The 25137-nt window shown below is 56.0% G+C and overlaps 8 protein-coding genes across 8 annotated transcripts; 4 read left to right on the top strand and 4 right to left on the bottom strand.

Annotated features, from left to right (window-relative positions):
* Positions 1–213: 213 nt before the first annotated feature.
* On the top strand, positions 214–3646 carry CC84DRAFT_1167689 (NAD(P)-binding protein). Its single transcript, XM_018179236.1, has 4 exons — positions 214–801; positions 928–1739; positions 1786–2726; positions 2788–3646. The coding sequence occupies exons 1-4, from the start codon at positions 640–642 to the stop codon at positions 3573–3575; spliced, it is 2703 nt and encodes a 900-aa protein (XP_018031845.1). The 5' UTR covers positions 214–639; the 3' UTR covers positions 3576–3646.
* CC84DRAFT_1127175 (uncharacterized protein) lies at positions 3497–6282 on the bottom strand. Its single transcript, XM_018175765.1, has 2 exons — positions 4385–6282; positions 3497–4327 (listed from the first exon to the last, which is right to left on the bottom strand). The coding sequence occupies exons 1-2, from the start codon at positions 6176–6178 to the stop codon at positions 3779–3781; spliced, it is 2343 nt and encodes a 780-aa protein (XP_018031844.1). The 5' UTR covers positions 6179–6282; the 3' UTR covers positions 3497–3778.
* Positions 6283–6735: 453 nt separating this feature from the next.
* CC84DRAFT_1167685 (MFS general substrate transporter) lies at positions 6736–8686 on the top strand. Its single transcript, XM_018179235.1, has 5 exons — positions 6736–6776; positions 6862–6959; positions 7006–7118; positions 7197–7927; positions 8108–8686. Exons 1-5 carry the CDS (start codon positions 6755–6757, stop codon positions 8308–8310), a joined length of 1167 nt encoding a protein of 388 aa, XP_018031843.1. The 5' UTR covers positions 6736–6754; the 3' UTR covers positions 8311–8686.
* Positions 8687–9395: 709 nt separating this feature from the next.
* On the top strand, positions 9396–10499 carry CC84DRAFT_197554 (uncharacterized protein). The gene is made up of 2 exons (XM_018185554.1): positions 9396–9801; positions 9851–10499. The coding sequence occupies exons 1-2, from the start codon at positions 9756–9758 to the stop codon at positions 10378–10380; spliced, it is 576 nt and encodes a 191-aa protein (XP_018031842.1). The 5' UTR covers positions 9396–9755; the 3' UTR covers positions 10381–10499.
* On the bottom strand, positions 10444–11740 carry CC84DRAFT_1167682 (uncharacterized protein). Its single transcript, XM_018179234.1, has one exon. The coding sequence runs from the start codon at positions 11348–11350 to the stop codon at positions 10619–10621; it is 732 nt and encodes a 243-aa protein (XP_018031841.1). The 5' UTR covers positions 11351–11740; the 3' UTR covers positions 10444–10618.
* Positions 11741–12535: 795 nt separating this feature from the next.
* Positions 12536–14646, top strand: CC84DRAFT_1153291 (MATE efflux family protein). The gene is made up of 3 exons (XM_018176833.1): positions 12536–12935; positions 13037–13314; positions 13363–14646. Exons 1-3 carry the CDS (start codon positions 12732–12734, stop codon positions 14396–14398), a joined length of 1518 nt encoding a protein of 505 aa, XP_018031840.1. The 5' UTR covers positions 12536–12731; the 3' UTR covers positions 14399–14646.
* A 4796-nt stretch (positions 14647–19442) lies between these two features.
* On the bottom strand, positions 19443–21492 carry CC84DRAFT_197590 (uncharacterized protein). Its single transcript, XM_018185556.1, has 3 exons — positions 20178–21492; positions 19857–20120; positions 19443–19809 (listed from the first exon to the last, which is right to left on the bottom strand). The coding sequence occupies exons 1-3, from the start codon at positions 21040–21042 to the stop codon at positions 19718–19720; spliced, it is 1221 nt and encodes a 406-aa protein (XP_018031839.1). The 5' UTR covers positions 21043–21492; the 3' UTR covers positions 19443–19717.
* On the bottom strand, positions 21359–23730 carry CC84DRAFT_1208608 (uncharacterized protein; the record flags this gene model as incomplete). Its single annotated transcript, XM_018182170.1, has 4 exons — positions 21359–21668; positions 22063–22562; positions 22800–23170; positions 23542–23730. Coding segments are annotated over 4 exons (1368 nt in total), but the record flags the coding sequence as incomplete, so codon positions are not given.
* Positions 23731–25137: the final 1407 nt, after the last annotated feature.

Below are 25137 nucleotides of genomic sequence, written 5' to 3'. Positions count from 1 at the left end.
TTCACTTCATTACGCACTTGTCTCGCCCGATACTACCAAGATTTATGTTCCAACACCTGTGCATACGCTGGTATCTGAAAGCCCCACATGGCGGACTTACAGCTCCCTCCAAGAGGGTTCGATTTGTGGTACACTTTCACAAGCACACAGCGCAAGTCGCAAGAACGGCTTTGGCTGACGCTCCGGTAGCGACAGCTCGGCAGCGGCGCAATGGTCTGGCAGGTGATGTCGAGGCTCTGCCCTGGTTTGCCGGGGACCTCGCATGTGAAGATGGGCCGTCACGTGTACCCCCACAGTTCAGAGCCCCAGATTCGGCCGCTGCCATGGACCTCGGCAAGTCGGCGGGAGCGATGACCTCGATGCCCGGAGCTTGAGCACGCTCAAAACCACGCCGTCTGTCACAACTGCGACTGTGCCGTGCGATCTCCCCTCTCTCACCCTCTTCAGCGACTGTACATTTCTTCTTTGAGTAATCTTCGGGTAACGCCTTAGATTACATCTCAAACAGACGAGCGAGCTTCGCCAAACACCGTTTGCGTCGCGATAGCTTGTGACTTCGCTTCATAGCGGTGGACACTTCCCCCCGACTCCTTACACATTTGCATGGTACCTGGGCTGAGTCGCAGTATTCAACGCATCATGGCACCGGCAGAGCTGAGATATGACGGTCAGACGGTGGTGGTGACGGGTGCGGGTGGTGGCCTCGGTCGCGAGTACGCCATCTTCTTCGGTAGCCGCGGCGCCAACGTTGTGGTCAACGACCTTGGAGGAAGCTTCAAGGGCGAGGGCGCGGGATCAGCGGTATGTTTCATGTTCACTTTCATCGCTCCGAAGACACCAGCGTGCTATAGCACCTTGTGGTGGAGCATCATTTGGGCCCCACAGTCTTGGACACCTCCTGCTCAACACACATGCTGACGGGCACAGGCCGCAGACAAGGTCGTCAACGAGATCCGCGCCGCTGGCGGCAAGGCCGTTGCCAACTACGACTCCGTCGAGAACGGCGAGGCCATCATCAAGACGGCCATCGACAACTTTGGGCGCATCGATGTGCTCATCAACAACGCAGGCATCCTGCGCGATGTCTCTTTCAAAAACATGAAGCAGGCCGACTGGGACCTCATCTACAAGGTCCACGTCAAGGGAGCCTTCAAGTGCGCGCGCGCCGCATGGCCGTATTTCCGGAAGCAGAAGTACGGACGGCTGATTAGCACCGCCTCCGCTGCTGGTCTGTTTGGCTCCTTCGGCCAGACCAACTACTCGGCCGCGAAGCTTGCACTTGTTGGCTTCACTGAGACACTTGCAAAGGAGGGCTTCAAGTACAACATTCTTTGCAATGTCATTGCGCCCATTGCTGCGAGCCGTATGACGGAGACAGTCATGCCGCCCGATGTCCTCGAGAAGCTCAAGCCCGAGTGGATCGTGCCGCTTGTTGCCGTACTCACACACAAGTCCAACACCGAGACAGGCGCGATATTCGAGGCGGGCGGCGGCCACATCGCGAGACTGCGGTGGGAACGGTCCAAGGGTGCCCTCTTCAAGCCCGACGACTCTTTCACACCCGGCGCTGTCGCGGCGAAGTGGAAGCAGATCGTAGACTTCACCGACGCAGAGCACCCCGAGGGCCCGATAGATGCTCTTGGTGTTCTTGAGGCTGCGACCCAACAAGCCCCGAGTCCCAAGACTGAGCAGCCCAACTTCAAGGGCAAGGTGGTGTTGGTCACTGGCGCTGGTGGCGGGTAAGTTTCACATTGCCACAAGAAGGATGTCTGCTAATGAGTTTAGTCTCGGCCGCGCATACGCTCTCCTCTTCTCCAAACTCGGCGCCAAGGTTGTTGTCAACGATCTCGTAAACCCGGATGCCGTGGTACAAGAAATCCAGAAGCTCGGTGGAGAGGCTGTTGGAAACAAGGCCAACGTCTGTGACGGCGAGGCAGTGATCAAAACCGCCATCGATACCTACGGCCGTATCGATGTGCTGGTCAACAATGCGGGTATTCTGCGCGACAAGGCATTCACCAACATGTCCGATGAGCAGTGGGAGGTCATTCACCAGGTGCATCTTTTCGGCACATACTCCTGCAGCAAGGCCGCTTGGCCCTACTTCCTCAAGCAGAAGTATGGTCGTGTCATCAACACTACATCGACCAGCGGGATCTACGGAAACTTTGGTCAAGCAAACTACGCTTCAGCCAAGTGCGGCATCCTCGGTTTCTCCAAGTCTCTTGCTCTTGAAGGCAAGAAGAACAACATCTTTGTCAACACCATCGCACCCAGCGCCGGCACTGGCATGACCCGCACAATCATGCCTGAGGAGATGGTTCAGGCGCTCAAGCCTGACTATGTGGCTCCCCTCGTGGTGCTGCTCTCCTCTGACAAAGCGCCCGAGCCAACTGGTGGTCTTTACGAGGCGGGTCAGGGTTGGATCGCTGCTACAAGATGGCAGCGTACCGGTGGCAACGGCTTCCCGATCGATGTCAAGCTCACACCTGAAGCTGTATTGGAGAAGTGGGACAGGATCAACAACTTTGCGGACGGTCGCGCGGACAACCCCTACGACAACGCCAGCGGGCTCAAGAGCATCATGGCAAACATGGAGAACACAAGCAAGGGCAGCAAGGATGACGGCGAGAAGGTTGACTATCTCAAGAACATTGAGCAGGCAAAGGCGGCAAAGGCGCCAGGCACGGAGTTCCAGTACGACGAGAAGGACGTGATTCTCTACAGTAAGCCCTCTCCTCCCTACACCATCACACCTTCCAAGCCGCATGACCTAACACTATTCAGACCTCGGAATCGGCGCCAAACGTACCGATCTCCCCTTCGTCTTCGAAAACAACGAAAACTTCCAAGTCTACCCCACCTTCGGCGTCATTCCCCCTTTCAACGTTGTCCTCCCCTACAATCTTGACGACATTGTCCCCAACTTCAGCCCTATGATGCTTCTACATGGCGAGCAATTCCTCGAGATCCGGAAATACCCCATTCCCACCGAAGCCAAGCTCATCACATACCCGAAGCTCGTCGAGGTCATGGACAAAGGCGCCGCGGGTGTGGTAGTCCAGTCCACGACGACCGTCGACGCCAACACCGGCGAGGAAATTTTCTACAACGAGTCCACAATCTTCATCCGGGGCTCCGGCAAATTCGGCGGCAACCCCAAGGGCGGCAACCGCGGCGCCGCAACCGCAATCCACAAGCCGCCGCAGCGCGCCCCCGACGCCGTCGTCGAGGAAGCCACCACCGAGGAACAGGCCGCCATCTACCGCCTCAGCGGCGACCGCAACCCGCTGCACATCGACCCCGAGTTCAGCAAGGTCGGCGGCTTCAAGGTCCCGATTCTGCACGGGCTGTGCTTCTTTGGCATCAGCGGCAAGCACGTGCTCCAGACGTACGGGCAGTTTAAGAATATCAAGGTGAGGTTCGCGGGCACGGTGTTGCCGGGGCAGACGCTGCAGACGGAGATGTGGAAGGTTGGGAACACGGTTGTGTTCCAGACGAAGGTCAAGGAGACGGGGAAGCTGTGCATTTCCGGGGCGGGAGCGGAGTTGCTGGGCGGTGGGAGCAAGCTATAGTATAGTGAAGGGGCGGGGAGCGGATGGCGTTTTTGTATGATAACTTTGCAAAAGGAATGACGGCGCTTTTATGCATTTCATAGTGTTCGTGGCTGCGCGATGGCATGCCAGCGTTGGTCTTCGTGGCTAACGCGTGTGAAGTACGATACTCGATATTTGAGCTTCAACCGGATGGCGTCCTTTCCGAAGCGCAATCCAACAGCTCAAATCTGCCGACACCACCGCTCCAACCCCTTGTCCACCTCCTTCACCCCCACAATCACGCCTCCTACCTCCTCAAGACTGACATCGCACTTGACCATCCCGAAACCCCCTGTCAGCCCACCCACAACCGGCAGGATCAATTCCAACTCCAGCAGCCCCTCCCACTCCCGCCTCGCCACATCTTTCCCCCAGACCTTACTCACGCCCCCGCTTGCACTGTTGCCCCCCGCGGCACTCTGGATCCGCGCCTTGCTTGCCAGCGTCACGTACTCGTCGTACGCCATGTGGAAGTTGCACGTGTCACTGTCGTGGATGATGTCTAGGCGACACGCGGCGATGAGGAGAGAGAGGGCGAGGGTGGAGAGGTGGCGGACGAGAGCGAGTTTGTTGTCGGGGGGGTGGCTGAGGGCGAGGGAGGGGAGGGGGAGGGCGGTCGTGAGGGAGGCGGTGGGGAGGAGGAAGGAGGTTAGGGTCGCCGGGATGGATTTGGAGCGGTAGTAGAGGCGGGCGAGGTGGGTTGTTAGGAAGGATTTTGAGGCAAAGAGGGTCTGGGGCGGTTGGGTTAGTCGGTTTGATGGGGGTGTGAGGTTGTGGGGTGTGCTTACGTTGATGGAAGAGTTCCATTGTGAGAGGGCGTTCTCGGGTGTGCTGGTCTTTGCTTGCTTGCTTGTCTTCTTCTTGGGTGCGGATTCAAGGATGCTGCGTTCTTCTACAGTGAGAAGGTCTGGCTGGACGAGCAGGTTGGCTTTGCACATTTCTTGGAAGGCCGTAAAGGTCTTCGCCAAGGGGATATGCACGTAGCGCTGGCTGAAGCGGCTCTTGACACGTTTTTCTAGGAAATTAACCACCTCTAGGTTCGTAGTGAGGCCCAACACGGCGATTGGCGCTTTGCGTGATTGGGCAATGTCGAAGAGGTTGTAGAGAAGCGTCTGTCGCGGATGTTGAGCGAACAAGTCGAACTCATCCATGACGAAGATGACTGACGTGGAAGTTTCTTCCGTCCACTCGCCTATCCTCTCGGAAGGATGTTGCAGCAAAGCAAGCAAGGTTTGTAGAGCATCGGCATAGCTTTTGCCTACGCCTCCATTCTCTTCCGCAAGCATCATCTCTTTGCCGAGCTGGCGCCAAATGTCACGCACAGCAATCTTGTCGTCTGTGTGTATGAAGCCATTTAGACGAATGACGTGGTAGAGCTGGCTGTTGTCCTTGGAAACTTCCGACAACGCCCTGTTCACAAGTGCTGTCTTTCCACTGCCGCGTGCGCCGATGAGGAGCATCGAGTTACCTTCGCCAGCTGTGACCGTGTGCTCAATGAGCTGATGGACAGACTTATAGGCAGCGTCGAGCCCGACCAGGGGCACGGGCCGTTTCCCAGTTATGCGGTCCAACACGATGGTCTTGAGAAGATCGAGCTCGCGTCCTGGTTCTACGGTGCTGGAAAGAAGAGGAATGTCTAGCTTTTCTTGGTGGACGATTTCTTTCTGGGCGGAAGAAGGCTTATTGAAAGGACTCGGCTCTGTCGGGTCGAGCACACTTCCCAACGCACTGTTGCCATCGACACTCATCGCGTCGTCATCCTCGTCCTGAACGTCGGCATCGACCTGATCTTGGGCAGTGCCTGGTATATGCGCGCTCTGATCATTGTCCTTGTCAGCCTGACGCATTCTCTGCTTCGCTTTTGCTGGTGTGGCTGCAGTTGCCCCGTTCCCTACAGGCTCATCATCCGTCTCCGGTATCATGTCGTCGTCTCGAAAGCGCGGCTGCCGTTTGAGCCGGGAAGAAGGTGTTTCCACGAGCATGGCATCTTCGAATTGTAGTTTTCGTTGTGCTCGCGCAGTGCTTCGTGGTTTCCGGAGCGAGCCTGGTTTGGGATCGATGTGGTCGTTCGGCGTGTCGTTCGATTTGGCTGGTGCGGCCCGCTTGGATACGCGTCGGGAGGGCGTTGCGACTTCTTCGGGCAGATCCTCGCGGTTCCCATTAGTGGCCTTCTTTGCTCTGCGCGTGCTCGGTGTTGCCTTCTGCAGCTCGTCGGTGCTGGTGGTTTCGTTCCCAGTATCTGGCACGACCGTCTTTCTCGTCACGCGTTTCTTCGTAGACGACGGCGCTGGGGGCGCTCGCTTCGTCCGACTCTCGCCTAGTGCGCCCTCTATATCGTCCCATACGTCGGCGTCCTCGACCACTGGCGGCTGGCGTGCGGCTCCATTGGCCTTTTTCTTGGAGGATTTGGGCGCTTTCGGAGGCGCTTCTTGTTCCTTGGGCGAGCCGTCCGCTTTGTATGTCGTTGGCGCAACTGATCGTGCAGATTTCCGGACCGTAGAAGGCTTCGCGAGCGGGCTGGACGCGTTGCGGGTGGGCGTGTCGAGCTTCCTCCTTTTCGAAGCTCGGGAAGAGCCGTCCATGGTGAGTCGCAGTGAAGCCGATGCGGGGACGTGGTTTTGGTCGCTATTGGAGCATAGCAGCACAAGAGAAAGTCGCCATTGTTGCTGGCGGTGCACGCTGCTCGCGCTTGTGCACTCAGATTCGTGTTGTCGCGGCTTCACTTTCCCCACGCACAGCCACGTGTTTGCTGACTAACACGCCCACAAGCCACACTGCGACTTTGTGTTGGCCTTCCCCCACGCTTTTGCTCCGCGTGTACCCGTTGCTCCGCTATCGCTACGCATCGCTACGCCCTATGGATGATGACCATGGGGGCTGATCGTGCCCACCAGAGGAGCCACTGGCCACCTTAAGAAAGCCTCAAATTCACCGTTGAGGCAGACATGCTGCATACGAGTTGAGTGTACGAGACGTTCGTCACAATGGCTTCGGCGCACCCTACAGAATCTGAACTGATCCGCTATCCGCAACCTGCATCATCTCCGGAAGCCGACTTGCCCACGCAGGGAGATGGCACCCACGAGCTTGATGGGGGATTCTCTCTGCCACCAACTGACGGCGGGAAGCATGCCTGGTTGCTGCTTTTCTCCTGCTTCATGCTCGAGGGCATCATCTGGGGTGCGTCAATAATCTTCTACCAGCGCATTGACTGGCGCGGCTTGCAAACGCGGGCGGAGAATCACTATTGATGCAAAAAGGGCAGGTTTCGGCTCCTCATATGGCATCTTTCAGGAATACTACAGCACACATGAGCCTTTCGCCGGATCATCCAACATTGCCGTTGTGGGCGCTTGCGCAATGGTGACTCTTCCACACGAATCAAGCAGCTGTAATTGACGGCACGCAGGGCATCATGTACATGTGGATCATTCCAATGTTCGTACTTTTGAAGATCTACCCTAGACTGCGCACATGGGCAGCTCCAGTCGGCCTGACCATCATGTGTCTGTCTCTCGGCCTGTACGTAAACAACTGCCTTCAGAGAGGACGTGAAAGTGGCCTGTCTTGAATCGCACTGATTTTGCATCTACTCTTTAGGGGATCCCTTGCAACCAACGTGACGCATCTGATCATCAGCCAAGGAATCATGTATGCAATTGGTGGGGGTCTTGCCTGGACGCCCATCCTCTTTTATATCGAAGAGTGGTGGGTTCTCCGTCGAGGCTTTGCATACGGCGCCACCATGGCGGGGCTCGGTCTCTCAGGGGCAATCATGCCCGTCGTCCTCCAGTGGCTGCTGGATAGCTATGGCTTCAGAACAACGCTACGTGTATGTGCGTTATCGGTCGTTGCCCTGAATCTTCCGATCTTGTTCTTCTTCAAGCCTCGGCTCCCCTTATCGCAGACAACGCAGTCTCGGGATTTTGATCTGTCATTTTGGACATGTTCAAACTTCCTGATCTTCCAGTCGGGCAACATACTCCAAGGCCTAGGATACTTCCTCCCGGCCATCTACCTGCCGACTTTTGCACGATCTTTGGGGGCATCGAATCTCCAAAGCACCGCCACAATCATTTTATTGAATGGCTCCGCTTGCATAGGGTCTTTCTGCATGGGTGCTGCGGTAGATCGATTCGCTGTCGTCAACTGCATCGGAATCACAGCACTTGGCTCTACAATTACCGTATTTCTGCTGTGGGGTCTATCTACTTCTCTCGCGCCTCTATATGTATTCTGCCTGCTCTACGGAGCATTCGCAGGCAGTAATTCGTCGAGCTGGAGCGCCATCATGCGAGATACGAAGGAGAAGCGCAGAGGAGCTGACACCGGTGAGCAAGCCCAAGCCCATGCAGGAACCCCCAGAACCCCCAGAACATCTTGACACCGCGAGTGTGCGAATTTTCGAACCTAAATGGCAGAAATTCCCGCACAGTAGCAGCGAGCTGAGATACTTCCCGACCATCCCCCTATCACGGAGCGATTACGCTAACACCATCGTCCGCATCTAGGCATGATATTTGCCTGTCTGTCAGCAGGAAAAGGCGTTGCAAACTTATGCAGCGGCCCGTTATCAGAAGCCCTATTGCGCGCGGGCTCGTGGAGAGCCGGATTCGCATATGGAAGTGGATATGGTGCGCTCATCGCTTTTACCGGCGCCACAGCGTTGCTCTCTGGGTGGAGCTACGCTGCTAAGAAGATTGGCTGGTTTTGAGACATACTCATAGTCGCTTTCGTATTGCTTCCGGTGTCGATCTTGAATCTGACAGCTCTGTAAGCTGAACGATCCCGAAGCTTTCCTCGTGTTGCATACGGGCGTCGGGAGCAATATTCGCGACCGCGCAGGTACGCGCAACAGTCGACGCCACAAACGCACAACATGTAAAGGTAGCCCGTCATCCACCCACAGTCGCTGAACTTATCGCATCGCTCAAGCACTGTCCGCGACGATTCTGGGATTCTCCCTCGCAAGAAAAGAGCCAGCGTTTAGTTTGGTGTTGTATTAGAGCCGCGGCATAACTTCCGAGGTGGGCGCAACACTGTACAGCGGCTACATGACCTCTTAGATCGTTTTTCCATCAAAGGAAGGTCGTATACCCAGTTCTGTTTAGGTCTCGTATTGAGTATTCTACATCTCAACCGTAACTCGCCAAGATTTCTAAATTAGTCTTGTACGTATTGACCACCAGTAGGCGTCTGAACGGTAAGATGCAACCTGAAACACGAAGAGGGACCTGTCGATCAACGCATGGTTCGTAATCGCTCATCCGCCTATTAGCTCCCGAAGTAGCACCCAACAACACGGTGTTTCGAAAAATCCGACAGACAATTGACCAATAACCAACAACAGCAACTACATGTCGTGCATTACGATGTGCACCAAGACATCCCTTCATCTCAAAGTCCGCCGAACACGACGATCGCCTACCTGGAAACATCGAGAGCCTCGCGTTTCGTGCGGCTGCTGATAAGGCGAACGCTTATCTCACATGGAACAGGCATAAACCAGCAGTGTAACGTAGGCTTAAGCGTGAAGTTCTTCCTTCCGATTGTGGCAGCTACACCATTCCGAAAGCTAACCTGGCTCTTCCTCACAGGTCTACGTCTTTGCATGCAAGCACGGACGGCAACGAGAATCCGTCAGCAGAAGCCCACGTTGTGTGAACACGTTTCCGGATGAAGCATCAGCTCCATCCACGGACCTGGATCTAGATGACGTCGTGTCACTGGCGTGCTCAATCCCCACGCTGTCGCCAGTGCTTGGCCTGCACTGACAAGTGAGCTAACGCGGGAATTGCGCGGCCGATCCTCACTACCCGTGTCCCTCATGCTGGCTTCCGAATGCTGGAAGATCATTCCGTTTCCTAGAGATTAGGTGGTGGGTCTGTTTTGGACTGAGTATGCGGCTGGGAGACTGGAAGCCAAGTATATAGCTCTGCGGTTTCAGCGCAGGAGTCACTCTACGGACCACTATTACCAGCTCCTCAGTTGCTTTCTCACACAGCCAGACATTCGTTCTATTTTTCGTCACAGGCTGGTCGCCTAGCCACTGTTTGAGTACGATCTTGACATATATCTAACCACCAGACTGCGCCAGCCTTTTGTATCTCCACAACTTTCCGTGGCTACTACTAGACTCGACTACCTGAGACCACCAACATGCGGTCTTTCATGATTCTGGCTCTTGCGGGCGCTTCAGTCGCTGGTACGTATCGCCCTCCAGTGCTCCACAAAGCCGTCCTAACACCGTGCAGCTCCGTTCCCGTTCGCGAAGTACTTTGCGGACAAGCACTACCACCCTCACCCCACTCCCAGCACGCCATACCCCCCCGGCGGCTGGCCTTCCTATCCGACCAGCCCTGTAATCCCAGGACCCACCGGTACTGGCGCTCCCCTTCCACCCATCCCAACTGGCACGGGTATCTCTCCACCAGAACCGCCCGTCATCCCCCCTGGTCCACCTGTCATCCCAAGCATCAGTACCCCGGCAATCCCCACAGGTACCGGCGTCTCCCCGCCTATCATCTCCACCGGTACTGGAACGCCCTACTACCCAACGCCTGCTTTCGACAGACGCGGTCTGGAGATCGACTACAAGCTTGCACCACGGATTCCGGACAGCGGGTTTGAAGCGAGACACCACCCGCGTCCGCATCCGCACCGTCCCCATGGCACGGGATATCCTTGGGGAACTGGTAAGCCGACCGGCTGGCCGTTTCCGACTGGGACAAGCGGGTTGGGGAAGCCGACTGCGCTGCCGACGCCGCCTGTGCATATTTACTGAGGGTTGGTAAGGGAACGGATGGTAAGGTATATTGTATGAAGACGGGCAGAGGATTCAAGATTAACGAGGGGAGATTGTTGAACCTCGAGGAGGCAGCGTAGATTTGGTTTTGTGTGGATATTTCACTACCCTTCACTTCTGATTGTGCTGCTCCACTCGCACTGCAATGCAGTCCCACGTAGGGTCTAGATTGATATACATCTTACCGCTTCTCCTTTCCAACCCATTCCCCAGCCCTTCAATCTTTCTTTCCCATCCACTCCTCACAAGCCTCATACACCTCCCTGAACCCCTCCACGCGCATACACCTCTCCCACACCCCGACGTCCACAACCCTCGCGTTCTGTAGCGCCCCCGCAATGAAGAAGTCCGTAAAACACGGCTTCTCTCCCAGCACAAACGGACCGCTCTCCTTATGCGTGCGCATCAGCGCCCCCGCCGCCCGCGCCTCGTCTCCAATAGCTTCCCAAGCCGCGTCTTCCCTAGCGAGTAAGTCCTCGAGCGGGTGACCCAGGGCGGCCTCGCGCGTGCGGCGGAAGTACTCCTGGCTGCGGGGCGACAGGATGCGTATTTCGCGCGGCACGAGCGAGACGTAGAACGCAGGGCCCACCACTTTGCGCGCCTTCTCTTCGATCTGCGCGCCCAGGTCCGACGTCAGCACCACTTCTGGCACCGGGTACGTCTTTTCGATGAACGCTGCGATGGCCAGGGAATCCATGACGAAGGTGTTGGTGGGGAGGTGGTGGATTGCGGGGACGGTGTAGGGATGCTTGGATGTTGTGGCGTCGTGTGGGGGGATGTTGAGTGCGGAGAGGGTGGGCGCGATGTCTGGGAATTCCAGGAAGGTCGTCGTGTACGGGATGGACTTGTAGTTTAGGAGAAGGCGGATGCGCCAGACGGCAGGGGAAAAGCAGACGCCTTGCGTGCTGGCGAGGTCGTAGAGGATGAGTTCGGGGGTGGGGGCGGCCATGATCTTAGTTTGGTCCTGGCTGGGAGGTAGTTGGAAGAAGTGGTGATGGTGGTGGCAGTTTGTGTCTGCTGTGTGGTTGATTGGCAAGGAAGTAGTATTTCGGGTGGGAAGTTATCTCAAGGTTGCTCTGGAAACTGTGGTCTCCAAGTAGGATACTGTGCTCCCAAAGGCAGACGAGTTTTAGAGAATCAGGGGAAAGGTGCTGGCCTGGTAGAAAGCTCAGATCGGGCAAAATGTGTAACTCACGGTATTTCTTGGAACGCCGCGTTATATACGTACGGGATGGCTGAGGAGAGCCAACTTTGCGAAATACGCTAGGCAGCAGGAAGCTCGTTTGAGCCACGAACACGTGGCTCCAGGGACAGGAACGAAGTGGGTAGGAAATATTTGTGAGGGAAGTTGCGTCACTAATTGGTGTCGTATTTGCGGTCGTGACTGTAAATAAACTGCTGTTCACCGGTCTTACTCGCCGAGCGTATCGGTAGAAAATGATATAAATGCCGTGAATACTAACTTGAACGCGGGCTGCATTAAGAACGATTAGAAATAAAGAAAAACGACATTGTGCTTACCTGGGCACTTGGTCGCTTCAGTCTTGCACTCGCCGAGCGGCAGTGCCTTCACATTCAGATTAACGAGTAAGTCGTGATCGCATTTTCAGGGTGCATACACGGAACCCTCTGTGTCCCTCGTCGAGATGATGGGCAGAGCCAGTAAAAGCAACGGGACAAATGTCTTGTGTGAGAAATCCTAGTATTACGGTCTTTAAAGAAGATTAGACACATACCTCACAGTGCCAAATCGTATTGTAGGCAAACGAGAATAGTCCATCTCTTGAGTCATTTCGGTGTATTCTTAAATGGGTCGAAATACTCAGCACATCATCAGCATTCCTGGGAGAGGTGATTACAGATTCTTGAGGCCATGCGACGCTTGCATTCCACGTCAACTTCATCGCTGTTGCCGAAAGCAGCCATCGCGAGTACCCTAAGAAAACCCCGGGCCACATACTACTTAAGTAGACGGCTAAGGCCGTGGTTCCAAACATCAAATCGATGCCATTGCTACGACTAGATCGTCAGTCTTGTGTGGACGCAAATCCGCGCTCTCTTTTCCCCGCTTCCGTCCTAGCCGCGCCGTTGCCCAAATGCAGGCCGCCGCCCCACTCTGCGATCACCAAGCGCAAGCGCGACGAACCTTTCGTCGACCGCGAACGACGTCCAGCGATGATGGTTACACAACGGTTTCATCGGTAACACTTGTTTCTTTAAATGACCAGAAAGAGACATCAGATTTAGGTCGAGGAAGAAGGAACACGGCGATTGGTAAGGACCGGCTCTGCTCAGGCGCACTGGGGCGTTCGTCCAGCGACTGCAAGGCCATGGAGGCGCAACATGGACCACGCCGGTTCTCCAATAATAGCGAGCTTGTGAGGCCCATACTCGAAGATGGCGTCAATTTCAAGAGGAACAGCTATGGCGCCATACCCACCTCTGCCGGGGAGGAAGAAGCCCTCGTAGGAGGAGTCGGAGAGGAGGTCACGACCGCTGCGGGAAAAGAGACCAAACTTCTCATCAAGTACTCAGTGAGTAAACCAGCGTGTAATGGTGTGCCTTCCAAAAGCAAAAGCGCTGAGACATACACCACCCTGTCTTAACTCACACTGACTTCTTATCCGCGCCTTAGGTGCCACTGTGTGTGACCTATGTTCTGCAATATAGCTTCAGCTTGATCACGATATTTGTCGTCGGGCACATCGGCACGGATGAGCTTGCCGCTGTCTCCCTAGCTACCATGACAGCGAATATCACGGGATTGGCTGTATATGAGGGCCTCGCCACGAGTTTGGACACGCTGTGTGCGCAAGCGTATGGAGGCGGAAGGAAAGAGCAGGTGGGCCTCCATCTGCAGCGCATGGTGCTCTTCATGCTTCTCGTTACGATTCCCATTGGCGCGATATGGTTGTGAGTATGTAGCACCTGTCCTAAATCACGCTGACGCTGTATCTGTAGGTGTTCGGGATGGATTTTGGCGGCCTTGGTTCCAGAGAAAGAATTGGCATATATGGCGGGACGTTACCTTCAGATACTGCTGGCAGGCGCCCCAGGTTATGCAGTCTTCGAAGCTGGGAAGCGTTTCACGCAAGCGCAAGGACTTTTCAATGCGTCGCTGTTCGTGCTTATTGTCGCGACACCGGTCAACATCTTGCTCAACTATCTTTTCGTCTTCGTCCTTCACTGGTATCTTCCTGGCGCCGCGCTGGCGACTGTCCTCTCGAACACACTCCTGCCAATTCTCCTCTGGATCTATGTATACTTCATCGCCCCATCAAGCCTGGAATGCTGGGCTGGTTTCACCCGCGCAGCCCTCACCAATTGGGGCCCAATGGCCAGGCTCAGTCTTCCTGGAATCATCATGGTAGAAGCCGAATGGCTGGCCTTCGATATCCTTACTTTCTCTGCTTCCTACCTCTCGACAGAACATCTTGCCGCCCAAAGCGTGGTCATGTCTACGGCCGTCATGATATATCACATCCCCTTCAGCACCAGCGTTGCCGTATCCACACGCTTAGGCAACCTGATCGGAGCCGGAGCACTTCCAGCCGCTCGCATCGCCACACGTACCTACATCTTTATCTTCCTTATCATCGGCATCGTCGACGCTACGTTTTTAACCCTCATGCGACACATCCTACCTCGCGCATTTACTTCCGACCCCGAAGTCATCAGAATAGCCGCATCCGTAATGCCGATCCTTGCGCTATTCCAACTCTCTGATGCAGGCTGCGCCCTGGCCAACGCCATTCTGCGCGGTCTTGGTCGCCAGGATATCGGAGGCTACGTTAACTTGGGCGTGTATTACCTCGTGGCTATTCCGGTCGCGTTTGCGCTCTGCTTTGGGCCACCGAAGCTGGAGCTGGAAGGTCTGTGGATCGGATGTTTGGTTGGGAGCTGCTTAATTTGGATGATTGAGGGGACTTATTGTAAGGTGTCGAAGTGGCAGAGTGCGGTTGATGAGGCGCAGGGGAGGGATGGAGATGTTGAATAAAGAGATGTGTGTCTCATTTAGAAGGGTACGGAGCGAAGAGCTGGAGAATTAGACTTCAGTTGCAGAATCCACCAAGGGTGTGTAGATATTGGATACGACGACGTATGAGTTGCATTGTGGCGTTCAGAAAGGAAAAGAATTCGCAAATGGTAAACCAGGTCCGGTTTGGATAGATTTGAAACACCGCTCACCCAAGATAACGAAGCACATGCTTCAAGTAGATCCTAATATGTAATCGCATTCCACTCTTCTGACGTTCTGATTCCTTTATACACAGTGAAATTGGGGGGTTTAAATTCAAATCCCTGCATCTCAGTCCATACCGAAGGCCAGATCTGGACTTTGCAGTTTCCCCCCAAGCGCCAGAATGATGAGAACATAACAAAGTCCCAGCATGAATTTTACCCGCATCTTCATCGGACAATCAAATTCAAGAAAGCATGTCAGCTTTCCCTAGCAAACTCAACTCACAAACGCCAGCCTTCCATTCTCAACATCTACCCGAAAATGGAATATTTCATCCGCCCCGTCAATCATCCACCAACCAAAGATGGCCTTATCCCCAACCATCCGTATCACTCTCCCAGCGCACACGTGGAACAACACCACCCCAAACTCAGTCCTTTCCCTGACCATCCCAGCGTCCATCTGGAACGCCCACCCACCGTCCTCATCCTCGCATCTCCCCACGACCAAACCCCGCAAGCGTGCTCGCAAGCAGAAGGACTGCACCTTCAAGCCAGGCCGCGGCGCCTTCGACTTCCACTTCGGGAGCCAGACGTCTGTGGTATATAAGCCACCGTGTCTTAGGGCGACATGCAGGAATTGTGCAAAGTGTTATCCGAAGCTGATTGGGGATTTGGGGAGTGATAGGAGCAGTGAGGTGGAGGAGGAGAGTGAGCGAACGGGAGAATATAGGACATGATATACGGGGTGAGAGAGAGGAGACGTTCTTACTGGGTCATGGTGGGAAGGGTATTAGGGGGAATAGAAGCTCTGGCTGGAAGTTAGGGGGAGGCTATTGCTGTGTAGTGTGGAGGTAGGCGAGGAGCGGATGAATTGACCGGTAGGCAAAGGGCTGTCGTTGTGTTGGTGTCGAGACATAGAGGCAAGAAGCATACGTGTTGCGCGATGCAATATGCTATTGCCGTTTTGGCCAGCAATAAATAAGCAAGGTGGCGAAGATGAAAGGTGGAGTCCACTGTCGGTCGCCACTCTCCCCATGCTCGCTCGTCCACTTATTCCTGTCAAACGGAACGAGCGATTATATATCCCCGAGTTCCAATATCTCTGACAGCGTGACCACCTGAAGCTACATATACGCCTTCCTTCCCGGCCTGTTCGCACATACCTGAAGCAGTAGCGTTGACGACAATGACACGGCGTCTGCCTGTGCCCCTGGTCTGTTGACAAGGATAATCGCAGCACGAAGCACAAGCGAATCATCGCTCTCCAGATATCATCGCAGATCCGACATGCTTCATCTGCATCTCAGTGCCGTTGTTTATCTTTTTGCCCTGTATTGTACATCATTCACAGGCGTGTCGGGAAAACCGCTCACACTGCCCTGCTCCTGCGTCCGTAGTAAGAAAGATCCATCAGACTGTCTATGTGCAGAGAAGAAGTCCATATCCCCACATGTCCAGCTGAGTACTCTGCGTCGATGACAGGCAAGTGTTCCGACGGACTTTCTTGTACAGCAATCACAACGATTCTCTCACAAAGTTGCTGTTGCAACACGAGAAGGTCCTCCATCCGAAACACGCCCTTGCTATGTATCATCCTAAACACCTAATGTTTGTTAGGCCCCAATTATAGCGCCTCCTGTTTTACGCCCTCGATATATCAAGAACGCAGCGACTTTTCAACTTGCACATGTCCCACAGATAAACATGAAGAACAGGCAAGTGTTCCTCGAAGTCGCATCAAATAACAAGGAGTGCATCAGAATCATGCAACCTCTTGTCATGCTGAGCATGAGATCGATAAAATGAACAGAAGAAAAGAGGAGGCATAAGAAGAGGCGAAAGAGCGTAAGGTTCATAACACCACGTTGCCTTTCTAGAAAATGTCCAAACGTTGGGGATGACGACAAACACAGAGATTTCCTGGAATACCTACGAATTCATACTCCAGTCTCACGTTTCGCATGTCTACTGTGTATGCGTGCCCTCTTAGCGTCCCTCCGCGTCAAGCATCTTCCCAACCAACGGTCTTCGCATCCTTCAATGAAGATCTACACTGCGATCACCCATAAAACGGCTTCGCATATCCGCGGCCGCACCGCGCATCCTTGCGTCAGAGCCCATACGGCCCAGCAAAGCGACGATGTTCAAAGCGGCACGATCCGATGTCGCGGGGTCCACGCGCATGGCCCTCGCGCGGGAGACATTCCCCGAGCACGTGCGCGGACGGGACGACAGAAGGAGGGGCCGGAGGATCCGGCCTCACGCAACGTTATGAATCTAGCATATGGAAGACGGGCAATTGACGAGAGCTTCGTGAGGCAGGGATCAGTCGGACCGAGGAGGGAGAAGCGTTGAGTGTTGGTGACCACAGGTCGATGGAAGCGGGCCTTGCTTTGGAGGAGCGGGCATCTCAGGGAATCGCGACTGCTGACGCAAAAAGCAAGACATGCTTACTGGCGGGACCTACAGCACCTTCTGCATCAGGGTACGCTCTTTTATATTTCCACGTGAGTACGCTTCCACAACATCCAGGAACAGAAGTCGGTCAAAGCCGGACAAAAAAGCGGTCGCGGAGCTGAACGACCACATCAAGGCACTTGGCGCTAGATCTGTAAAAAGCAATTATGCTCTTCTCATATGCCGCTGCCAGGTAGTGTTTCAAGTGTGGAAGTCGCCACTCCAAGCATATCCACAAGTCTCTATGTACAGCCAGCCTCGTATTTGCAAGTGCCGTGGTAAGACATGTGGAAGGTGTGGCCGTCAGCCTGTCAGCGTTCTGAAACGCGTCGTCTCAGTCAGAGCAGCCATGTGCGACTGGTGGGGCTGCGCAGATGGTTGTTGGGATAATCAATTGTCGTGTCTTGTACCCTTGTTGACGTGGCTGCCACGCTTGGGATACCGTGCTACGGGTGTAGCCTAAGTAGGTGCAGGGAGAGGCGTCGTGTGCGCGTGCTATTTGTATACTCGTACATGGGGTTGAGTTGTGATGCATGCTGTAGACATCCTGCGAGCTAAACGTAGGCCAGGTCAAGTAGGAGTAACATCGTGTCAGGTCACCTGACGTTATGTTTGAGGTGCGGTCACGCAGTCTCCGCTGGTAGGCGACATGCTACTCGGCGACCCCGCGAACGCGTTACCTCAATAGAACCAAGATATTGAACCAATTTCGCTGGAAGCGAATCAGGCAGGCGATGTGGTGTTGAGGTTGGAAGTCGATAGTTGCGCCCATCCAAGTTCATAGTTCACACTATCCACCAACCCTTGTGGGGTCGACCCACCCAGCCACATCGCCTTAAATATCTCCTGCATACGCAAAAGCGACGCAACGCAGGGGACGGCTTCCACGGCTGGCCCGGAAGAGCTGTTCCCTGGACTGCAAAAAGTATGAGGTGTGTGTTTCAGGCTCCGCGCTGAATAGCTGGCTGCGCACTTCGGTGCAGAAGCATCTGTGAGGCGTCGCTCGCCGGGGTGGGCGCTGTCATGTCGCAAAACCTCCGATGCGCACTCCCCAGACCGCGGAGACGACCGGCTGTGGGCTTCGTCTCCCCGGCGCAGGATATCAAATGATTGGTGGACTTTGGGCAATGTTCCAGCCCTAGACTGCAGCTCTCAGCTCGCAGGAATACGAGCTGCTCCGTCTGACCAGTGGGCGATGACTTCCTTCCCCTGGGCCAAGCGGCAAGGCGAGTAGACGTGCATCTCTGTTGCGAGGCCTGTTCACATGGTGAGGCGGTCGTCGCCACCATGTTTCCGTGGCGAACATGCGCAAGCGAAGGAATCGCCTGTATGATCGCCGTCGCGTCAAGTGACTGCGGCGACGATTCAGCACATCTCGTCACTTTGCATCCTCTGCAGTTCGGAGCCTAGCGCGCGTCGATCGTGGTACCGCGGCGGTGGTTCCTGGGTTTGTTTTTGCCCGAAAAAGAGCCTGCATCGCAAGGATCCTGGAGAAGGGTGGAGAGCACTGCACGTCAAGAGCGGGAAACTGCAGCCGCCATGCCCACGATTCGACGCCTCGATCCGAGCCAGAGGAACGAGATGAAGCCCGCGCATGAACGATGGCGCAGAGGCGCGGTGCCCGAGCCGTGAGGCTGTCCGAAAGGACGCGTGGGCGTGAATGAGGCGAGCAGAGACCCTGGTCACTGTACGCGGCAGGAGTCGGACATCCACGCGCACCTAACACGAATGCGATTTCTTCCGGGACGCTTTTCCATGGTTCAGTAAATCCTGCAAACATTTACAATGCTAGTCTATTGAGAAATTGAGAGTCATGGCTCATACAATGCGGGCTCTGTTGCTGCCCGACCATGCAGCCCAACTCACTCGCAGCGCCTCGGACGGCTGTCGCTGTCGGTGCCCATCCTCATGCACAAACGCCTGCCTCTTCCGGCTCTGGGCTACCTCCCCTTGCTGTGTCTCCATCTCCACCGGACACGTCGGATAATTGGGGCTTGTACCCCATCTCCCAACCTGGTTCCAACTGTGCCCAGACTGCGCCAACAAAACCTCACACCGCATCTCTTCATTAAGATCCATGCCAAACACCGACCGACGCCAGCACCGGCCAACCCTCTTTGATTAGTGCCCTCGACCGGAAAAGCAAGCAAAAGCCCAAAGCCCAGATGTCCGCCCATAGCCCTGCCCAATCCCCGCGTCATTGATGTCGCGGGGCCCATGTGAACCCAATGCCTAATCCTTTCGCCGTGTCGTCCATCTAATGCAGAGTATCTTAATAGGAGAATCGATAAGTCCGGTGGCGTGAAAAGGAAACATCGTGCCCAGAGTCCGGAGTACGTCGTCGCTGCATGAGCTCGGCGAGCTGGCGCAGTCCCTGCTATAGTCCTCAAGGCGGAAGGCGGAAAAGATCAAGACCATGTGAGAAGAGCGAGACTAGTGAAAAATGGACATGCGTAACGACAAAGAGAGAATCATGTACAATGAGAAAAAAAGGAAACGGCCAGACATTGCTGGAAACCAGGGCGCTGTTCTTCCAACTGCGAATATGGTACACAAGTAACACACGAGGTAAGGGGAGAATAGGCGAGGGGGCTTCGCTCGATGCGTCGTTAGCGTAACAACCACGAGCGCCATACGAAGCCACGAAGGGAATCGCCGTCGCAAAAAGCTTGTATTATCGCCGTCGTGAGCCGGATGCCGAGGGTCGCTGAGTGGAGGAGGAGCCGGCGCCTAGTTTTTCGAGCTGCTCGAGGCATTTCATCAACACTAAAAATAGTCAGCTCTGCAAGGGGAGAGCGGCGTTATGCACGCACTAGCAGTGATTTCCTCCTCCCAGACGCCCATCTGGTAGTCGACAAGCCCGTGCTTCTCCATGTTGTCGCAGTTCTTTACGAGCTTGTTGCCCATCTTCTCAATGAAATCGTATTCAATGATCGATTGCGGCGCCTGCGGTCGCTGGCCTGTAGTCCGCATCTCTTCGACCAACTCGAACTGCTTTTGGAATAGACCCAGCCAGCAGTTGTTGAATTCTTCCCATAGCTTGAGGCGCATCTGATAATGTGCTTCATCGTCGCGTACTAGACCTATAGTCAATTCAGCTGCTCGTTCGCGCCACACGTAATTACAAAACTCACCCAAGGTCTCGGCCCAGTGCAGCAGCCAATCTGAGAGACGGTCGAGTGCTGGCGCCGCCTCGCTCAGGCGCCCGTCGTGGACCTGCTCAAACGTCTTCTTGAGCTCTGTCTGGTAGGTGTTGTAGAAATCATCGTACTCGTTGCTATTGCCGTCCTGCTGAGGCTGGGACTGGGGCTGGGGCTGGGGATATGCAGGCTGGGAGTAGCCTCCGCCGTGGGTGGTAGGTGGGTGCGGGTCAGTCATGGCGGCGGTCGAGTAGGCCGGCGCAGACTGCTGCGGTGTATATCCTATGGACGGGTACTGAGAGGAGACGTTCTGCGGCGCTATGGCAGAAGATGGCGCGCTTGTTGGGCCACTCTCGCTGGGCACACCACTGTAGTATTGCGGTTGTGCAACGCCAAAGTTGGTGCCCAGGACCTCTATAGCCGAGTCCCTGTTCTGCTGATACTGTGCCACGGGCTCGTACTGTGACGAGCCCGGCTGCGAGCCCTGGGCGGGGACATTGTACATGACGTTCTGGGGATACTGCGAGTACTGCTGCTGGGAGCCGCGCTGGGGCGGCGCCTGTTGGTCGGCAAAGTCCTGGGTGCCGTAGGCCACGCCGGGCTGCTGAATCGACGAGCCGACAAACTGTGAACCTCCTTCGTAAGCGTAACCGTAACTTTGTGCGCTGGTGCCCGGGCCCGCGCGACTGGCCGCAGCTGGAGCTGACGGCGCAGAAGTGGGCGGCTGGGCGGCCAAAGGCGCCTGCCTGAAGCGGTCGGATGCGCTTACCACAGGATAGGATGCTTGTGGTTGGAGCAGCGTGCCTTGCTGGCTCGCGTAACCTGCGGTACTCTGCCGTGGCCGGCGGTCATTGTCCATCCCACCCGGCCGGCTCTTGAGCTGCACGTTAAAGGGCGGTTCGAGGGCCCTATACGCCGAGGGCGACACTGGCGGGGTCGCGTAATTTGCCAGCTTGGAGACGTGTCGGCCGACGAGCGGTGGGCGGGCGCGAGGCGGCTGCAGGCGGGCGCGGGTTGCAGAGACGAGAGTGAGAGGTCGGACGAGAACGAGTTTGAGCTGCGGTGAGGGCGGGGTCCTGGAGTCCGGGTGGTGGTCGCGGGAGGTGACGTCCGCGGTGCAAATAAGAGCGGGATGCTCGAGGCTTCAGACGGATGGGTATGGATATAAACAGCACCCTCGCGCATCACTTGCGCAGCCAATGGAGCCTGACAGAGGAAAAAGCAGCCGGCGTAACGCCTCGCTGGCCTGGCACGCTCGCAAGGATATCCTCGGCCCGTTGCGACGAGGATGTTTCTGTGCGGACCCGGCAGGCGGTGTCCCGATATGGCAACGTTTGAGGATGACGAAGGTGATGGTGGACCTCCTGGGCTCGTAGCCAAACCGTGACAGGACCGTGGCGCGCAAAAGAAACGTGGAGGACCCTGGAAGAGTTGGGCTTGGTGTAATGCTCCCCCAGGAACGCAGCAGGATGAGGTAGGGCTGTCCTTGCACTCGGTCAACAGCCCGAACGCAATGGGCTAGAAAGCCAGGCTACTGGATCTCAAACAACCCAACGCCTTCGTTCCGGCAGATGGCCAGCCCTACGATGCGTTGGCGTCCGTCACGATAGTAGCTCCACGGCGCACAGGACGATATGGAGCAGGTGCAGTGAAAGATGAAGCGTTGGGTGCGCGTTAAGACGACAGTGCGACAGCCAGGCTTTGCCCGCGCGTGTTTGCACTGGCCCACGGGTTCAAATTGGGTCCGGTGGAAAAGCCTTTCAATGAGAAGAGTCGTGCGGGCGTGGTCTCATTGGGCAGTGGGTGGGGAGGTCTTTAAGGCAGGTTGCGTCACGAGCAAAGCGCTCGGGCAGATTTGCGTGCCAAAGCTCGCCGCTACCGCAGACGGCGTCCGATGCAACAATAGTCTTGGGGTGCAAGTGGGGGCGCGTGCAGGCGGGAGTGCTAACGGAAGCGTGTGGTGTCGGTTGGGTTGGTTGTGACGAAGTGAGGGTGGGAACGGCCACATTTGGGTGTGAGAGCATCAAGCGGGAAGGACGCAAAAGAAAAGGGCCCACGCGCCACGGCGGCGGCCAGACAGTGTAATAATAGGGCCGGGCGGGCGACGAAGGGTGCGGGTAAGGGTGTGGGAGCAGAGCCAGGCCGCGTTTGGGGTACCTCGTACCTGAGATGTGGGTGTGGCGCTGGGCCGGGGGAGTGAGGGAGAGGAGCAATTGAGCGCCTTCAGCAAACTGTGGATGACATGACGGCGAGCAGCTGCGTACCTGGGCCAGGTCTCCGATATCCGACCATGATATGGTGGGGCTTGCGCTAGGATGAAGCCCTGCCGCCATGGTTACAGATCGCCCTCGAGGATCTGCAGAGGGCTGGCAGGCATTTCTGCAGGGCATCAGCGCTGTTTGGCGGGCGCGCGCGCATACAGGCCATCTGTCAGCATCCTTCCGCAGAACGGAACACAGCAGCTGTCGGCATCACGCTTCATGCGCGCGGAGAAGCACGCGTATGGAGAGCAGCGCCGCCTAGCGCATCCGCGAGGGACGCTCTCGCCTGTGCATGCTGCAACGGCCAGGACGCTGAACTGCTCGAGCGCTTGGCGGTGCGAGGTCGAGTGCATACCTGCCCAGGGCTGGCCGCGCTGAGCTGAGCAAAGGGGGCCGTCCGCGTCCGGCGCGAGGAGCCACCAACTGCGCGGTCACAGACTGTAAACTGAGCACTGCGAGGAGGAGCTGGTCCGTCGGCCGGGCGAGCATTGGGCGAGCAGCGTCGCAGAGGCGTTTCATGCAGGCGAAGAACAAGATGCATCGTGGAGAGGCGGCGCTGTGATTCGTTTCCTGGCGAGCCAAATCATCAAACGGTTCTTCGACCATTGCAGCGTCATCCGGTGGTGTTGCTTGGGGCCACTGACATGACATTCCATTCCTTGGGCCAGCGCCCGTGCCCGCGGTATGGTCAGGGGGTGGTGGTTCGCCCAAGACTCGCTCATCTCTCTGATGCCACCGAGCGCAGGGGTGCACGCGCAGCCCGATCCGCACACAGCCTCACTCGTCGATCCCGCCGCACGCCAGCGCCTTTGCGGGCATCGGGCACATGTGCCTACAGACAGGGCACGTCGGCGTGGGCGAGGGCCCCCCAGACTCATGCCATCACAACCTTGAACTGCACCGCGCGCGGAGCGTTGGCAGCAAAATCACCGTGAGCATCGGCGCGGCTCCTGCACGTTTGACTGGCCCTGCGCGGAGCCCTCTAATGCACCGCGAAACCTCCTTCCGGCGCACGGCTCAACGCTCTTCTGGTCGGCGAGCGGATCATGGTACACTACTCGCACCAACAAGATGCTGCTCCAACACGCGACGCGCACCCACCGGACTTCCATGTGGCCGTCGCAACCGCCATGGATGCTGCCCTCACGTGCCCTTCTGCCGGGATCATCGCCTGTGTCAGTCTTCTGGAAGATGCGCAGAACTCCCTGATTGCACTCGCCCTCACACATGCTGCCGTCTTTTGAAACAGGCGGCGTCCAGGTTACATCTCGGTCTGAATAGGCCATTGGTGCATCATTTAGCCCAGCAGTAGCGATTCGGCACTCACCCGTCCACGACACATCCGAAATTACAGGTCCCACGAACAGCTTTCCAGAAGGCTGTCACGATCGTGTTTCCTTCGTTTCTCTCAACAGCAGCTGCCATGCCTGTGCTGCTGAATCTGCAACTCGCAGGCGGCCTTAAAAGCAAAACACACAGCTGCGGCGCATGCTTTCAAATCATCGCATGAATTGTCTGCGCGCACTCCATCCTCAAACACCACCTGTTCGGCTGTTGTCCTGCTTCCGACCAAGTGCCGTAGCAAGCACCACATCTACCCTTTTAGCCGTTAGGGCTGCTCCCGCCATGAATATCGGCGATATCGCCGTTGAGATCAGAAGCGAGCATTTGGGGAAGCGACAGGGCGCACGCGTTGATTGGTCCGCGCCGAACAATCGCCCATGGCCCTGCAATTCGGCGAGTCAGAAGAACATGGCCTATGCAACGTGCTCGTGCGGTTACGCTTGCCCGTTCCTCATAACGGGCCTTTGTTGCGACCGAGGTATCAGCCACGCCGGTCAAGATCCATTTCCACACTTGTTTTTCTAGTCTTGGGGCTCTCTCCAAATAGCGATGCGCGAACCGCTTTAGGACAGCTATTTTGGAGAACATTACGCACACCAGCCATCGACACAAGGATACCATGCTTAGCGCGTCGCGAATCGTTGCAACGTCAACGTCGAGCTGCACAAGACAGGAGAAACCACACGCGCCGCTGAGGGAAAGCCACAGACGAGGGCTGGTAGAATAGAAGTGTTGGGCGAGCAAGTCGAGAAACACGCCATTCATACAGCAACCCTCGGGTACTCTTGCGTCGATGAATCTCGCAAGCGTAAGAGAGTGACTGGGGGTCGGAGAAACAATGAGCCGTGAGTGGTTGGGATTGACGACCACCCCGTTTGTCTGGCCAGGCTTGAACGCTTTGAAACCTTTTGGACCGAGGCATGCCCGACCATGTCTTGCCGCTTCTTCACACTTACAGATCCTCCACGAACGCCCGATGGGAAGGATGTCCTGTCTTGCTGACGACAGACACGCGACAGACAGGATTCTCAATCGTTACAGGCGCAGAACCCCATGAGCACAGTAGCGAATCTTGGTCGGCTGGAAGTCACTTCCGGATCGACCGAACCATATAACGTTCGGCTATACCGCACATGGTCAAGGTCATTTGACTGTATGTGCACTGCGAACAGGGGACATTGCTTTCGACTTTGATCCTCAGTCGCTTCTTTGAACAATCCATGGAACGTTTATAGTCGGAAGCTGTCATCCAGTCTCCTCTCCACCATGTCTACCAATACCTGGTTGGCCGGCTCTCACTTACTGCAGATACTTCAAATCACAGCATGAGGTGCATGTTGGTATCGAAA

The sequence above is a fragment of the Paraphaeosphaeria sporulosa genome (genome assembly GCF_001642045.1).
Source record: "Paraphaeosphaeria sporulosa strain AP3s5-JAC2a unplaced genomic scaffold CC84scaffold_10, whole genome shotgun sequence".
Classification (NCBI taxonomy): domain Eukaryota; kingdom Fungi; phylum Ascomycota; class Dothideomycetes; order Pleosporales; family Didymosphaeriaceae; genus Paraphaeosphaeria; species Paraphaeosphaeria sporulosa.
The sequence above is the reverse complement of the archived record's forward strand: the minus strand, read 5'-3'. Positions and strand labels throughout refer to the sequence as shown.

Excerpts from the sequence above, each read along its gene's own strand:
- CC84DRAFT_1153291 (XM_018176833.1), top strand. The coding sequence starts at position 12,732 with ATGGAGGCGCAACATGGACCACGCCGGTTCTCCAATAATAGCGAGCTT. Across the intron at positions 12,936-13,036 it reads AACTTCTCATCAAGTACTCA|GTGCCACTGTGTGTGACCTA; the intron begins GTGAGTAAACCA and ends TCCGCGCCTTAG. Across the intron at positions 13,315-13,362 it reads CCCATTGGCGCGATATGGTT|GTGTTCGGGATGGATTTTGG; the intron begins GTGAGTATGTAG and ends CTGTATCTGTAG.
- CC84DRAFT_1167685 (XM_018179235.1), top strand. The coding sequence starts at position 6,755 with ATGCTCGAGGGCATCATCTGGG. Across the intron at positions 6,960-7,005 it reads TTGTGGGCGCTTGCGCAATG|GGCATCATGTACATGTGGAT; the intron begins GTGACTCTTCCA and ends GACGGCACGCAG. Across the intron at positions 7,119-7,196 it reads ATGTGTCTGTCTCTCGGCCT|GGGATCCCTTGCAACCAACG; the intron begins GTACGTAAACAA and ends TCTACTCTTTAG.
- CC84DRAFT_1127175 (XM_018175765.1), bottom strand. The coding sequence starts at position 6,178 with ATGGACGGCTCTTCCCGAGCTTCGAAAAGGAGGAAGCTCGACACGCCC. Across the intron at positions 4,328-4,384 it reads AATGGAACTCTTCCATCAAC|ACCCTCTTTGCCTCAAAATC; the intron begins GTAAGCACACCC and ends CAACCGCCCCAG.
- CC84DRAFT_1167682 (XM_018179234.1), bottom strand. The coding sequence starts at position 11,350 with ATGGCCGCCCCCACCCCCGAACTCATCCTCTACGACCTCGCCAGCACG.
- CC84DRAFT_1167689 (XM_018179236.1), top strand. The coding sequence starts at position 640 with ATGGCACCGGCAGAGCTGAGATATGACGGTCAGACGGTGGTGGTGACG. Across the intron at positions 1,740-1,785 it reads GTCACTGGCGCTGGTGGCGG|TCTCGGCCGCGCATACGCTC; the intron begins GTAAGTTTCACA and ends TAATGAGTTTAG. Across the intron at positions 2,727-2,787 it reads GAAGGACGTGATTCTCTACA|ACCTCGGAATCGGCGCCAAA; the intron begins GTAAGCCCTCTC and ends AACACTATTCAG.
- CC84DRAFT_197590 (XM_018185556.1), bottom strand. The coding sequence starts at position 21,042 with ATGGACAATGACCGCCGGCCACGGCAGAGTACCGCAGGTTACGCGAGC. Across the intron at positions 20,121-20,177 it reads GCACTGGGCCGAGACCTTGG|TACGCGACGATGAAGCACAT; the intron begins GTGAGTTTTGTA and ends CTATAGGTCTAG. Across the intron at positions 19,810-19,856 it reads GGAGGAGGAAATCACTGCTA|TGTTGATGAAATGCCTCGAG; the intron begins GTGCGTGCATAA and ends GACTATTTTTAG.
- CC84DRAFT_197554 (XM_018185554.1), top strand. The coding sequence starts at position 9,756 with ATGCGGTCTTTCATGATTCTGGCTCTTGCGGGCGCTTCAGTCGCTG. Across the intron at positions 9,802-9,850 it reads TGCGGGCGCTTCAGTCGCTG|CTCCGTTCCCGTTCGCGAAG; the intron begins GTACGTATCGCC and ends AACACCGTGCAG.